The 13,762-nt window shown below is 46.1% G+C and overlaps 1 protein-coding gene across 1 annotated transcript in view; it reads right to left on the bottom strand.

The window, feature by feature from the left end:
- Positions 1-13,344, bottom strand: part of CD96 (CD96 molecule) — a gene marked incomplete at both ends in the record, with an annotated part of 29,500 nt that extends 16,156 nt beyond the window's left edge. Inside the window, 5 exons of the mRNA XM_080613233.1 lie at positions 88-143; positions 4,622-4,844; positions 6,287-6,396; positions 9,834-10,259; positions 13,257-13,344. Of these exons, the coding sequence (XP_080469359.1) occupies positions 88-143; positions 4,622-4,844; positions 6,287-6,396; positions 9,834-10,259; positions 13,257-13,344 (903 nt within the window). The remainder of the gene's footprint in view (positions 1-87; positions 144-4,621; positions 4,845-6,286; positions 6,397-9,833; positions 10,260-13,256) is intronic.
- Between the last annotated feature and the right edge of the window lie 418 nt (positions 13,345-13,762).

Below are 13,762 nucleotides of genomic sequence, written 5' to 3'. Positions count from 1 at the left end.
GTCCCTGATTCAGCTTAGCTTGGCTGGCCCTGCCGGGGTGGCAGAGTGCTGGTCACAAGCATTTCTCTTCACGCCAAAATCACTCACCTTCTCTGAAGTGCCAGCAGCTCCCTCCTGCAGGCCAACAGAGATCTCGGGGTAGGCTGGAAAGCAAACAAAATGGCATTAGTTAAGTGGATAACACGAGTCACAGTAACAGCTTCTAATAAGGCTTAACAGCCTTGTTTCATAAAAAGAGTGGAAATTAAAGCCTACATCCACCCACACATCTAGCAAGATAAAAGCTTGCACAGCTCCAATTTGAGGCTGAGGAAGTGGTTTACAAGCATGTATCAGCAGCTGCTACCGCAAGATCTATCACGTATTTCGCTGCCTACCTAAACTACTCCTGGGTGGCTTTGCTGGAGAAACGAGCTGAAACCATCCTGCAGCCATGGCTCTGGCTGCAGAGCCACCCTTCATAGGCCTGCTGCAATAAAACACTTCCCAGTCGTTGGTTGCTCTGGGTGTTTGCCAAAGTCACCTACGAAGGCTTTAGCCATCCCCAAAAAGGCTGATTCGTATAGCAATAGCTATCCCCATGCTGTTGCCTGGGCGGATGTGTGGCAGTGCCAGACTGCAGATGCTTCCTGCCTTGCCAGGAAGCCCAGAGCTCACCTTCATATCACAGCAGCGGGTTTCTGATGACCACCATCTGCACTACAGATGGAGAAAGTGTTTTCTTTTGTTTTCACAGCATTTTGGTTCTAGGCACTTCTGACTGTCTAGATAAAAGTCATCAGGTATGGTAAAGCCTCTCTAAGCTGGCATTACCCACTGGGATTGCTGGTGTGCAGTGCTATTAACTGACTTGTTGAGTAAGGACTGCTGAAACTGTGCTAATATGTAGTAAATCTCAAAAGTCTTGGATAAAGACTTGGATAAAGGTTGGACAGAGCCTTGGGTGCCATGGTTTAGTGTGAGGTGTCCCTGCCCATGGCAGGGGGTTGGAACTGGATGATCTTAAGGTCCTTTCCAACCCTAACTATTCTAGGATTCTATGACTCTAAATTGCACTTCTGGCCCTTTCTAAGCCTTAAAACTGGACTGGAAACAAGTGCAGCCCCTTAGGAGATCCAGGCTAAACCTCACTTTAATCTTTACCATTAAGATATTTTTTCCCCTGTTTTCACTAACCCTGAAGTTACCTTTATATTTTTCCCCTTCTGGTTTGTTTTCATTTGGTTTTTGGTTTATCTTGATGGTTTCTTCCTCTCAGAAAATGAATGTCTTAAGATTATATCCTTGTTTCTGCCTTGCCGAAACTGTACAGATGGTTAGTGGGGCTGGCGAAAGACAACCATACTTTTTCAGCTGCAAGAAAAGATCTGGCACACCGGATCTTCTAATCTCAGCTGGGAGTTGGCTGGGAGACTAAATAAAACCTAGCCTAGTGCCTACTCTTCCTTTTGGTTTTTTTGATGATGAGAACAAGCATCAATGAATAAGAGAACACCGGGTTAGAAGGGACCTCAGGGATCATCTGGTCCAACCTTTTTAGGCAAAACATGACCTATATGGGATGTCCCAGCACACTGTCCAACTGAATCTTGAAAGTATCCAAACGCTGGGTGCTCCACCACTTCCCTGGGGAGATTATTCCAATGGTTGGTTGTTCTCACTGTGACAAGAGTTCTTGTGTTGAGGCAGAATCTCCCCAGCGGTAACTTGTGCCCATTGCCCCTTGTCTTTTCCATGGCACTCCTTGTAAAAAGGGGGTCTCCAAGTTTGTTGTAGTCACCCTTTAGATGCCGGAATACGGTGATAAGGTTTCCCCTGAGCCTTCTTTCCTCTAGGCTGAACAAACCCAGTTCTCTCAGCCTTTTTCCTCACACACCAGGCTTTCCAGTCCTCTGATCATCTTTGTGCCTTTCTCTGGATCCTCTCCAGCCTGTCCACATCAGTTTTGCATAGCCGGGACCAAAACTGAACACAGTATTCCACATGTTGCCTGACAAGCTCTGAGTAGAGTAGAATGCTTCTCCACATCTGTACAGGATGCTGCCCTCTGCTTTCTTTGAAGACATTTGCTGGGTAGCTGTTCTGGCAGGCAGCTCTCAAGTACAGCTCTGAATGATCTAATAGATCTTTTCCATTTAACATCTCAGCCCCTGTTAATAGTTTGACATTCATTTGTCTTGCTGGGATATTTACCAACGTTTTGGGTCTAGCAGAAATTCAATATTCAGCGCAGCAGTTTCTGCTGCTGAGCTCTTACAAAAGGGAGAAATCAATATTTGGCAAAGTTAGACGTGAAAAGAGCATACATTTTCTTAGAAATTTGTATTTAAAAGAACTCTGTTACAGAAAAGAAATATTTTAAAGCATTTCAGCCCAGAAGTGCCCTCTTAAAAAAAGCTTTCTTGATTGAATGTCTGTTTTCACTCAACCTATCAAGCCTCTCAACTTCATTGAGGGACTTGTTCATGCCTTCCTCATCCTCTACTGCCCAGCTCTCACACATACTCAGGCCATCTCAAGCATCTATGGGGAAGCATCGCTTCCACTCCTCAGACTTGGGCTGTGTTTAGCCCTGCAGCTTTTATCAGAGGGATCCTGCACAAGAAGCTTCCTCCAGGTGACAGACCTTCCCTCTCCTCTCCTGCCTCTTGCAGCACCATGGTGCACTACCTGCCTGCCCTCCCTGCCCTGTTTTGTGCCACCCAGCCCATGTGGTTCAATTGCACGAGTGTTTGGGTGATGGGGTTGCTGGCTTGCTAAGATGGGAAAACCTCTCCAGGTTTCAGTTTGCCTTTGTTCTCTAGCTGCGTCGTTACTAATGGCCAGGATGAGGGGTGTAACCAATATAACGTGCTGTTGGCATTGTATATGCTTACTATTGTGCTTAGCATCCTGCCTTGGCTCTTTGAGCCTCCATATAACCCTGCTGTTGGGATGCCTGCGAGAGAGGCTGACTGCACAGCACCCCAGTCCTAAGCCAGCCAGCACTTACTGCGAGCATCACAGGCTATTCACCACCAAGGGCCACAGTTGCTTTCTCCTGTTTGCCTCTCTCTGCTGTTGTACTGATATACAGATCTGAGTGCATGAGCAGGCAACCACACATGACAGTAAGTCAGAGAATAAGCCAAATAAGGCAACCTCTCAGGGCAGCAAATACCAGCAAACCAAGGCAAAAGCATCAGTAGGGCTGCAGGGGAAGGCGAGCTCAAGTACGCTAATATACTTGAACAATTACCCAGGTAACACTGTACCTGTTTGACAAATGCTGATTTTCAAAAGTAAAACCCATCTCTGAATCATACAAATGCAAGAGGAAATTTCAGATCATTAACTTCTAATTTTACTTCTCTTGCATCAGTGATCAACAGCTCCCAGACACAGGTTTTACTGGGTTTTTTTCTCTTCCTGCTCCCTGTTGACAGACCCACTGTTGAACACCCATTCAGTTTTGGGGCATTGGAAATATGTTTTCCAGACCCGCTGCTCAAAAAGCAGAACATACTTTCTTTTTCAATGGGCAGCATTTTTCTGATTCAGTTGTACCTCAGCAATTGTAGAGTAGTTCCCAAGACACTAGAAAGGGATTAGAGCAAGAAACTAAAGATGGGGAAATCTTCCATCATGAAATGCCAGCCCACACTTTCACGCTACATGGGCCCTGCTGTTCCTAAGTACATTGAGACCCACAGTAGTTTGAGGTCCTCACTTTCAGAACCAAGGCCTCTGGCAGCAGCTGAACACCACATGCCTTCAGGGATGCAGCACTGCAATAACAGTAGTTCCAAAACACTTTACCTGCTTGCTAAATTTTGGCCATGATTTCCCAACACAGGCAGCACGATCCTTTTGTACTGGGGCATGGAGGTCTTGATGACCAAGGTGCTTACCTGTAACCTGCAAAGGGCCAACATAAGCTTACACATCGGGGTGAGATAGTGGCAATGTGCATGCCAGTGGTGGCGATATAGAACCATAGAATCATAGAATAGTCAGGGTTGGAAAGGACCTTAAGATCATCCAGTTCCAACCCCCCTGCCATGGGCAGGGACACCTCACACTAAACCATGGCACCCAAGGCCTCATCCAACCTGGCATTGAACACCGCCAGGGATGGAGCATTCACAACCTCCCTGGGCAACCCATTCCAGTGCCTCACCACCCTCACAGTAAAGAATTTCTTCCTTATATCCAATCTAAACTTCCCCTGTTTAAGTTTGAACCCGTTACCCCTTGTCCTGTCACTGCAGTCCCTGATGAACAGTCCATCCCCAGCATCCTTGTAGCCCCCCTTCAGATACTGGAAGGCTGCTCTGAGGTCTCCACGCAGCCTTCTGTTCTCTTCTCCAGCCTGAACAGCCCCAACTGTCTCAGCCTGTCTCCATACACGATATGCAACGGTTCTACATCAGAAGTTGGAGGAATGGCCTCAAAGTCTTCCTAAGAATCATGGGGTTATTTATGAACATTTTAACTCAATGCAGCTGAAAAAAATGTAATGTCAATATCTATATGTAAAAAACCTCAAACAGCGTATTTCAGAAGCTGCTGCTTTCAGAACCAGACAGGAGTGTTACCTTTCCAAGTGCAAGTAAATGCACAGCTGGCACAAGCCCCTTACCGAATACTCTCACAGTGGTGCTGCTCTTCTGGACTCTCTCCGGATGGGACACCACATGGCAGGAGAAAACCTTGCCATCGTCCGTGATTTTGGTGGGGAAAATCTTTAGGGCATTATTCAAACCCAGGTGGACTCCCTGCCCATAGAGCAAGCTGCTGTTCCTGTACACTGCAGGACAGGAGGGCTCCTTGGTTACAAGTTCCTCTTTCGTGCCATTTTGCTCCTGTAAAAAGAGCAACCCACACAATAGGTGAAGACCAGAACCCCCCCATTCCCCTATCTATATTTATAGATCAGCTCTATTCCCACTATAAAAATCTTCCCTTGCACCCTTAGGATCGCATAGCAGTAAGGGGACGTTTGCAACATCTATTTCTTTCCAAACACATTCTCTCTCAGAAGTTCAAAGTCAACAGTGGTCATCATCTTACCAATAACTATGGAGTAAATAGCTGTGTCTTGTCAGTCCTGATCTCTGCAGCCTACAGAGAGGGCATCAGAGCCGCTTTCTCACTGCAGCAACCTAAGTTATGCTGAACATCCTACACATAGTAAATATGACTGAAATTCCAAGAAAAACCTTGGGGTTTTGGATTTTAAATAGTGGGAACCTGATAACAATAGCTAAAAGTCATCTCTTAATGCCTACGTGGCAGCCACCCTTAGATATAGGTGCAGCCTGCACATCTGTGCCTCTGGACTTATTTACAAGCTGCACTCTGAATGACTCATGGGGACCCACATGTATCATCGTGCACACCTTTGGGTTCTTTCCCCTTCACTAAAAAGTAGTAAGGGCAAGGATGTTCCCTTCAAAGAGCTGGTAGAATTTCAATCTGAGGAATGCACTGCAAAAGGGAGCTCTGAATAGAAAATGAGCCAGGACAAAAGACTGAAAAGCCTAAAGCATTTGAAAATCACCTTTAAGAAACCCCTCAACAGTTACAGCACCTCGGGGACAATAAATGGAAATGAACAGGGTCAAGCTCAAGGACACTGGTGGCTGGTATTTATCTCTCCACATTGAAATCAATGCTAAAACATTCCATTAAAACACGCACACGCAAATATTTATCCAGAAAGTGGGATGCAGGACAAAAATGTAACGAGCTTTATAGCTCACAGCAAAGTGTTTAAAATAGTATTTATGTGGTTAGCTAGATAACTGGATTCACATGTGTCGGCGTGTATCTGTGATACAGAGGTTAACCAAAACATTACAGTCACCTCCTTTTTCTCTTCTTCCTTTCTATTTCAAAGCTGCTTGGTATCTCACTACCTTACACGGTAACCCTGTGTTTTTCAGAGATACCAAAGCTTCACTACAGCAAAAATCCCTGGGAAATCCAACGTAAGGAATAGTTTAGCTCTATTTGCTAAGTCCTTTGGCACCTTCCATGGACCTGTTCTACAGGCATTACTGCAAAATTAGAAGCAATTCAGATGGATTTTCGCCTCTTGTTTCTTGAGCAGCTATTGTTTGTGGTGTCTATGTTGCAAACCTGTGTTTATACTTTTCCCCTTTATTATCGCAATCCAACATGACCAATATCTTTTGTTTGGCGGGTTCTGCAGGACACAGTAAAGTCTGACAATTCTATTTCCATCTGCAAAACTACCCTGTAGTTCCTTCTGAAATGTAAGCCTGAAAGGAAGAACACTTACCACGAGCCATTTCAAAGGATAATGGGACAAATTGTCTGAGGCCGTGTCCTCAAGGCATGGAATTTCTAAAGTCTGGTTTAACCACACTTCCTTCACGTTGTGCTGCTCCTCTTTTATCATTGCAACAACAGCAAAAAAAGCCAGAGAAGGAAAATCAGAAACGCGACATTCATTGTGCTTTAGAAAACAGCATTGACTGGTCTACTGTTCAAGGAACAGGCACTACTGTAATTTTCAACCATTACCCACAGGCACATTTGTTAAGTGAAAGCTCTGCCTCTGATTCTAGATGCAGTTTCATGACTCTAATTCACGGCTTTACCTGAATTTTTGGGCATTTCATGAAAACCTGTGCTTAAATTCAGGACCAAGATGTCTCATTTTGGAGATGAGAACAATTTGAAGCTTTGATTTTTTTTTTTTTCTGTGGCAATAAACCTTCGCATCAGTTTTGTGCACTTGTATTTGCTTTTCACCGAAAACCTCCTTTCACAAAGCAAGGTGTTCAGCACGTCAGGCAGGTTGAGGCTAACCCCGGTTTTCAGTGTAAGTGCTTCTGTTGTTATTTTCCAACCTGCCCATTATCAGCAGCAGAGAGCTTGCCCCTCTTCCCTTTGTCATCAGTTTATAAAAGCATTTCAATACCTCCTACCCTACCCCATTCCCAGTCCAGGCCTCCAGACCTCCTGTGGAAGGGTCAGAGTGATGCACTGATCAGAGCAGAGCTGTGGTCCAAGCATTGGGTCTGCATGTGAGTGTGCACTGAAACAGGAAGAGCAGCAGTGATGGCCAGGGGATGCTATGAGTGCCTTGGTGAGCACTGATCCATCTGACCATTAGCCTGACTGCCACACCATGCAGCCTGCCCTGCTGCCATCACTGTGCTGCCTAAGCCTGCCTTCCCTCTTCCTTCTAGACACCCCTGGGAAACTCCTGAACTTTGCTCCCCTGGTAGCTCTACTTGTATGGTGAGATAAAATAGATGCATATTTTGTCTATCTTTTTAATCTTGAGGGGAAGGGGATTACCTAACAGGTCCGGACTGTTTGGTAGTGGGGACTTTCTGGTGACTGTAACTTCCTGTATGTCTGGCAACCAAGCAGAGAGTGGCACTGTCAGCACGCAGCCTGTGCCACAGGGACATAAAGAAAGGCAGTGCTCAGTGGTACCCAGGAGACTCAGTGCCAGACGCAGCTTCTCTCCACTTTCCACCAGAGCCAAGCAGTTGAGGAGCCAGCTATCACAGTGGGACAGGGCATGCACAAGCACTAAAAGGGCTGGATAGTGCAGAAAGGAAAGAGAAAAGGCAAAGGAAGCAAATCCATGGCTTCTCAGGAAGAAAACAGCACAGGAGGCTTTGCTGGGACAAGCTATTGTGCAAATGTGCCATGCAGCATGCAAGAGGCATGAAGATGAGTAGCTGCACCAAGAGTTCTACCTGCAAACAGCCTCAGCCTGTTCTCACAGTCAGGTTCCCCAGCTGCTCTTTCCCCTGTCTTTGATTTCCATCTCCATTAACAGCCTGTTGGCTAAGGTCCTCCTTGTTCGTCAGTCCTACCTAGGCCTGTTGCTCTGTGGGCTTTGCAGTGTCTACAAGTTGAATCCATCTGGGTTCACTTCACTTTGATGTAGTCGGGTACTGTACTTCATTAATGACTAGCACTCTTCTCCACCCCACTTGTAGGCTGGATTGAGATCATTTGCCTTTTTTTGAGTTGAAGTGATTTATTGCAAAAGATCTGGGTACCTTAAAATACAAATCTGCAAGCGGTATGTTGAGAACTGATTTTTCTTAGCTCTCTCTAAGCAAGCAGTTACTAGTAGCACAGCTTGCTACATCATGCAGTTACTGGAAAGAAGCCACAATGATGTCTATGTGGACAAGAACTGCCCACATTTAACATGTAGACAACAATAACAACCCTGAGCGTGCCAGTACCAACCAAGAGCACCAGCAAGAGAAAAGGAGCAATGCCTAATTAGCACTATTATTGTATTAAGGAAGAGACAAACTGCATGAAGAACAGAAGTTGCATGTGGTTACCAGCACTACTTGTACCTCACTGCTCTCTGCTTGATCCAGCAATTTTGCCCTATGAAGCTCAAGAAGATTCCCAAAGGGGAGCCGACTGCAGCAGATCCCTGTATGTCAGGTATCACCATCCTTGATGCTGTTATCCAGCATGTACTGCATCTTTATGGGTTGCACAGATGCGCTGGCACTAATTTTTGCCTTTACGAGTTTATCAGGGCAGAAGGGTGCTGCTGGATTGCCCCTCAGGTTTGCCTCTGGGATAACAGCACCAAAGTGCTTTGAGCCGCTGCCATGCAGGTGCCATCAGTGAGCAAGGGTTTGGGGTGAATGTCTCTGTGAATGAGGCTTGCGCAGGGCCTCCTCTTGCTGCAGGACAAATGCAACCCAGCATGGGGACCAATGTCCCTCCTGCCACCAGTGTGGCCTCATACAGGCCAAAGAGGTGGTGGGAGCACTGCTGCCCTCTGCTACCCCAACATCACCTGCACCCACCCTGCTCCTAACCTTTGAACGGGTGCTGTATCTACAGCCCTGGGCGCAAGCAGAGTGAGCATGTTGGCCTTGCAGCTCTTAACTGAAACCATGCCAGGATTTAGTTTAATCCTTCTTGGCTTGTTAACAGAAACCTGGGTCAGGAAGAGGTTTCTGGGGGCCATCACATCCAGTCCCCCATGTGCACAACAGCAAGCTTGCCCGACATCCCTGCCCAGCTCCATCTTCACGGCAGTTTGGACTTCTGCCCTCACTGCTGGCATTAAACAGCTGTTCCCAAATTGCTGCACTAAATGGTTGCCACTCTTGTTTAATTTGTAGTCAAATCCACTCACGTCCTCCCTAAACCCATTTTCTTCCTTTGCCAGGATAATTTAAATATCCTTCCCGGAGTTCATGCTCTCCCCTGAGGCTTGCTTACCAAGAGCAGTCATGCTGCTTTCCAGCTTCCTTTTGGCTGACAGAAGCAGCCACGTCTCTGTTCCTGTGACTGTTCCAAGCAATTCCTTACTTTGCTCCAGTTTGTTTTTCACGATGGGATACATCCCTCCATTGAGCTAACACCTAGCACGCCCAGCAGATGCCAGCTCTCGGCCTCAACCAGACAAGGCTGTTTTCTCTTTCTGGTGCCCTGTGCTGCATGCCCATTGCTGCAGAACAGCATGGTTTGGAGATCCAGCACCCTCAGTCATCTCTGCATCCAGAGACCCAGCATCCAGTCATCTCTGCAGCACTTTCCTCCACGATGAAAATGTGGAAACTGCCCGTCCCACCATTCCTATCTAACTTTGTATTCCTCCAAATAAATAAGGTTTCCTATCCATGAGCTAGATAACAACAGCTAGAAAGTGCCTGGTAAGTAGGAAACTGTGTAGGCAGTGGCGTTCAGCGGCACCAGTGCAAACCCCTAAGAAGCCACCATCAAAGACTAAGAAATGTTAATCTGTCCTGATATTCCCTCACCCCTTTACCCCCACCCCCTGTTACAAAAACCCCAGCATCCCATTCATAACCACTTACCTTCTGCCTTGACAATAAGTTGGATATTTGTAGCCTTTGTCCCATAAGGGTAAGTAGCAAAACTGCACTCATACCGCCCGCTAAGGGAAACGGTAACGTTTTGCAGATGCAGAGCCCACCGACTGCATTCAGACTTGGCATTTGGATCAGGGGAACACAAAGCCTCTGCCTCACCCCAGCTGCAGCAATTCCTCATGCCGAAGGACACCGAAAAGTTGTAGGAAGCCTCAGGAAATGTGAAGTAGTGGGTGCCGTAAACAGGGTGATAAACAGCTATTCTGGTAAGCTGTGTGTCATCAGTCTTGGACCACTGTGTCTGTATGATGTAGGTGGTGTGTGGTTTTGGGAAGCTGCATACCAGGGTCACGTCAGTACCTGGCAAAGCGTGGACCACTTCTGTTTCTGTGATGACATCTTTGGGCTGGCCTTAAAAGCAAATGGGAAAATTTTCAGTGCAAGTAATGTTTAAACAAAGCTTTTTCCCAAGCCGTCTTTGACATGATTCGGTCCCTTAGCCACAGGCAACCATGCAGACCCTGCAACTGTAGAAACAGGCTTTCCAGTGAAGAGGTTTACAGATCTCCACCGGTAGAGACTTCAGAGTGAGAACAGGGAGAGCAAACACACGCTTGTCTGGAAGAAGGCAGGGAGCTCCCATCACATTCACAGGAGAGAAATGGGAACCCTGAGTCCCTCTGTGAAGATGGAAATCTTTCATGTGATATAAATAAAGCAGAAGCCGGGCCCAGTTATGCCCCAGCAATTTTTGCAAGAACAAATGAGTTATCCCTGCTGGCTAATTTTGCCCTGCACTGTTCCTCCTGTTCGTTGCCATTGTCTTCACTGCTTTGACAGAGAAACCTGTCCTTCTACCTCTGTGTTATTAAGCAGCTCCTGCATGACCTGAACAAGTGTCTGTTTCAGTGTCAGAGCGAGCTGTATGGTTTCTTCCTCATTTAATTTCATAAACCATGTTGGCAGTCCTTAGTGTGCCATATGAAGGAGTAATGGATGGGTGAAATGAAGGGGCTTTCAACAGGAGCCTATACGACTCAGTTTTGCTGCTGCTGCTGTAGTAAAATTGATTTCTCACTGTTTCTCCCTCCTATGAACAAGAAGCTCACAGTCCCCAAATCCCTGCACTGACAGACTCAAGGAGGTGAAGAATTTATGGATGGGGGAGCTATAGTAATCAGACAAGTAATCAATCACAGCCACAGAGCCTTTTTCAAAAGAGCATGTGAGTCCCCATTAATAAATGTGCTTGTGCAGATGTTCTTAGGTACAGACTTGTTGCCCCCCCCTCACTCCCCCCCCCGTATCCATTGGGTTTTACCCTCCCTGTGTACCAAAACCCCACTGCAAATTCGCTTTGGGAACATGCCCCACAGTCCCACCAGCCGTGCCGCTGACTCCGCATGGCAGCAAGCGCACGCTGCTCATCTTCCTTACTTGCAAAAAGGGGGTACCAATTTCTTTGCTTTGACATCTGCTTTACCCCATGGTACACAGCTCTGGGGCACCTGAGCCAGGGGATGCCCTCCCAGGGACCAGGCAGCCTCGATGATGCCTGCAGGTGGCCTGGTGTGCCCCATACTGGACCAGCACAGCCAGGAGTGAGACAGGGACCCTGTGCACCCGCAGCTCTGGTTTGGCAGGAAAGAAGAACAAGGGCACAGTCCCACACTGCTGCAGAGCTGGCTGAGATTGGGTACCTGAGCACTGAAGGGTGACATGAACACATAAAGATTAGGTGCATGGAGAACAAAGCTACTGGATGGCCATGCCCAACATGAATCTCACTTTTTTATTGCTGTGCATGCTCTGTTCATCTTTTAATTGACTCCCAAGAGATGGGATGACGTAAAAGGGTAAATAAAAATAAGCCTGAGTGACAACTGCTGTGAGAAAAATTACTGAAAACTATTTCTGTCAGTCCAAAGAGCTCATTATAGCAAACGCTCATTGATTTCACTGCAAGTCTTGCATCAGGAAAAGTTAAGGAAAAAGCCATACGCAATGTTGCAATCAGACTAACCAGCACGGGACACCTAGCAAATTAGCTCTCGTATTCATACTGATGCTGTAACAAGTTAAAGGACCATGTGAAGAATGCCTACCAAGAGTTACTTTTATAATTTATATGAAGATGAAAAAATTACACATGTAGAAACAACATTTAATTTGTGTTGGTCGTTAGTAGCCTCGTCCTTCAGATTATTTTAACTGAAACCCATTAATGTTAAAGTGTTCTTAGCTTTTTGTTAGCATCTCAATATAATTAGCCTCATTTTATGCCAGCTTGATTTTTCCAAATGCAGTTGCCCATACTTGTGCTCCATTTGAAGTTTAATAGATTACCTCCCAAACGTTTATACGTCTGATCTCCATAAAGGCACAATGGTGTCCGTTTTCACCTTTGAGTGCTTTCAGTGAGGATTTCATCCTCAGAGGAAAAACCCAACAGTCCTATTCATCCCTAAAGAGCATTGCTTTCCTGCATGTGCATGTCTTGAGGAGTCTGGTTCTTTCTTATTGTGCTTTTGTTTTGCATCTGAGAACTTTTATTTTCTATGAATACACATACTAAACACTTTCTTTAAAATCCAGTTTGCCACAGTGACGTGGAAAATAGGGAGAGATTTTGAGATGCATCTTACCACAGCCATCAAACACGTTAATTTGTTCCTTTCTTAATTGGAACAATGTGTATCCTACAACATCCTTCTTAGCTGGCAATAAGCACTGCTGCATCCAGCATGGCCAGTCTGTTGTAAGAGGTCTGTGTGGAGGGGGTTGTGAGCATCAGGCTTTTCCCTGGTTTTCCTTAGGTTGTTTTGGTTTAAACTCCCTTGGACGAGGATGCGTTTCTCCTTACTCAACTTTTCTGACAGTTTTACTCCCACTGACACACTTGTTTCTCTTGTTTCTCAAGCTTTAACACGGCACATAGGGCTGGGTGGGGAAGAGGAAGGGAAGGATCTATTTAAGGGGTTGCAGCTGTACAGTTTATCCTTGCCTTTAAGTGTTTCAGCTCTTCCTCTCTCTGCATACACATGTATGCATGTGTGTGTGACAGAGAGATTTTTATTTGCTCTTTCAAAGCAGTTTTCCTGTTTGCCCATTGGAGATGAGCCCTAAATACAAACTGCCCTAAATACAACTGAGCTCATCTCAGTGATAATTCTGGTGAAAACATGGTATTTTGAATAAACTAATCTGCGAGTCAGTGCAAGCCATTTAGTCCTTACTGGCTGCACATTATAACTGGGGTTACTGGAAAGCTGTCAGGAAACAGAAAGTCATTGCTAGCAGCTACAGCTTGCCCTACTGAGACATGCTAAGCACAGCCTGCACATGCCACCCTGCCCCTCACCACCCTCCGTCATAAGCTGAGCCAAGGGGGCCCATTGACATGCTTACCTGCAACGCTGGCCACCAAGAGCAAACAAAGGAGGGAGAAGAGGCACCTTTTTCCCATCCTCACCCGATGATGCTTTGGTAAATACATAGCTCTCTTGGCCTGCTCCTTGCAGAGTCTCTGAAAAGGAAGTCGAAATGGTCTGCCCTGTGCAAACAGGCAGATGTGCAACACAGTCACGCTCGTCCTTTCAGTGGGACTTCAAAGAAACGCTTCATTAGATGTGAAAGCCTCAGTTTCCTGCCGGAGCGATAGAATTAGCACATCTTGTGAAACCTTTATGTTGAAAACACTACCTGTACTCTGAGCCCATGTCGAAGGCCTGTACTTTCCTTTGTCTTTTCAAATAAACTCGGTGAGCAGTTTACTGGTTTGCACTCTCTCAAAAGCTTGTCTGGTGACTAAGGTTGAACATAGGGTACGTATTGTACAGAAAAGGTGGCTTTTTTGCCTGCTTCATTTCCTTCACTGTATTAGTCCAAAATAGCTCAAGTATACTATTGCCACA

This window comes from Psittacula echo, assembly GCF_963264785.1.
Source record: "Psittacula echo genome assembly, chromosome: 3".
NCBI classification, from domain to species: Eukaryota; Metazoa; Chordata; class Aves; order Psittaciformes; family Psittacidae; genus Psittacula; species Psittacula echo.
The sequence above is the reverse complement of the archived record's forward strand: the minus strand, read 5'-3'. Positions and strand labels throughout refer to the sequence as shown.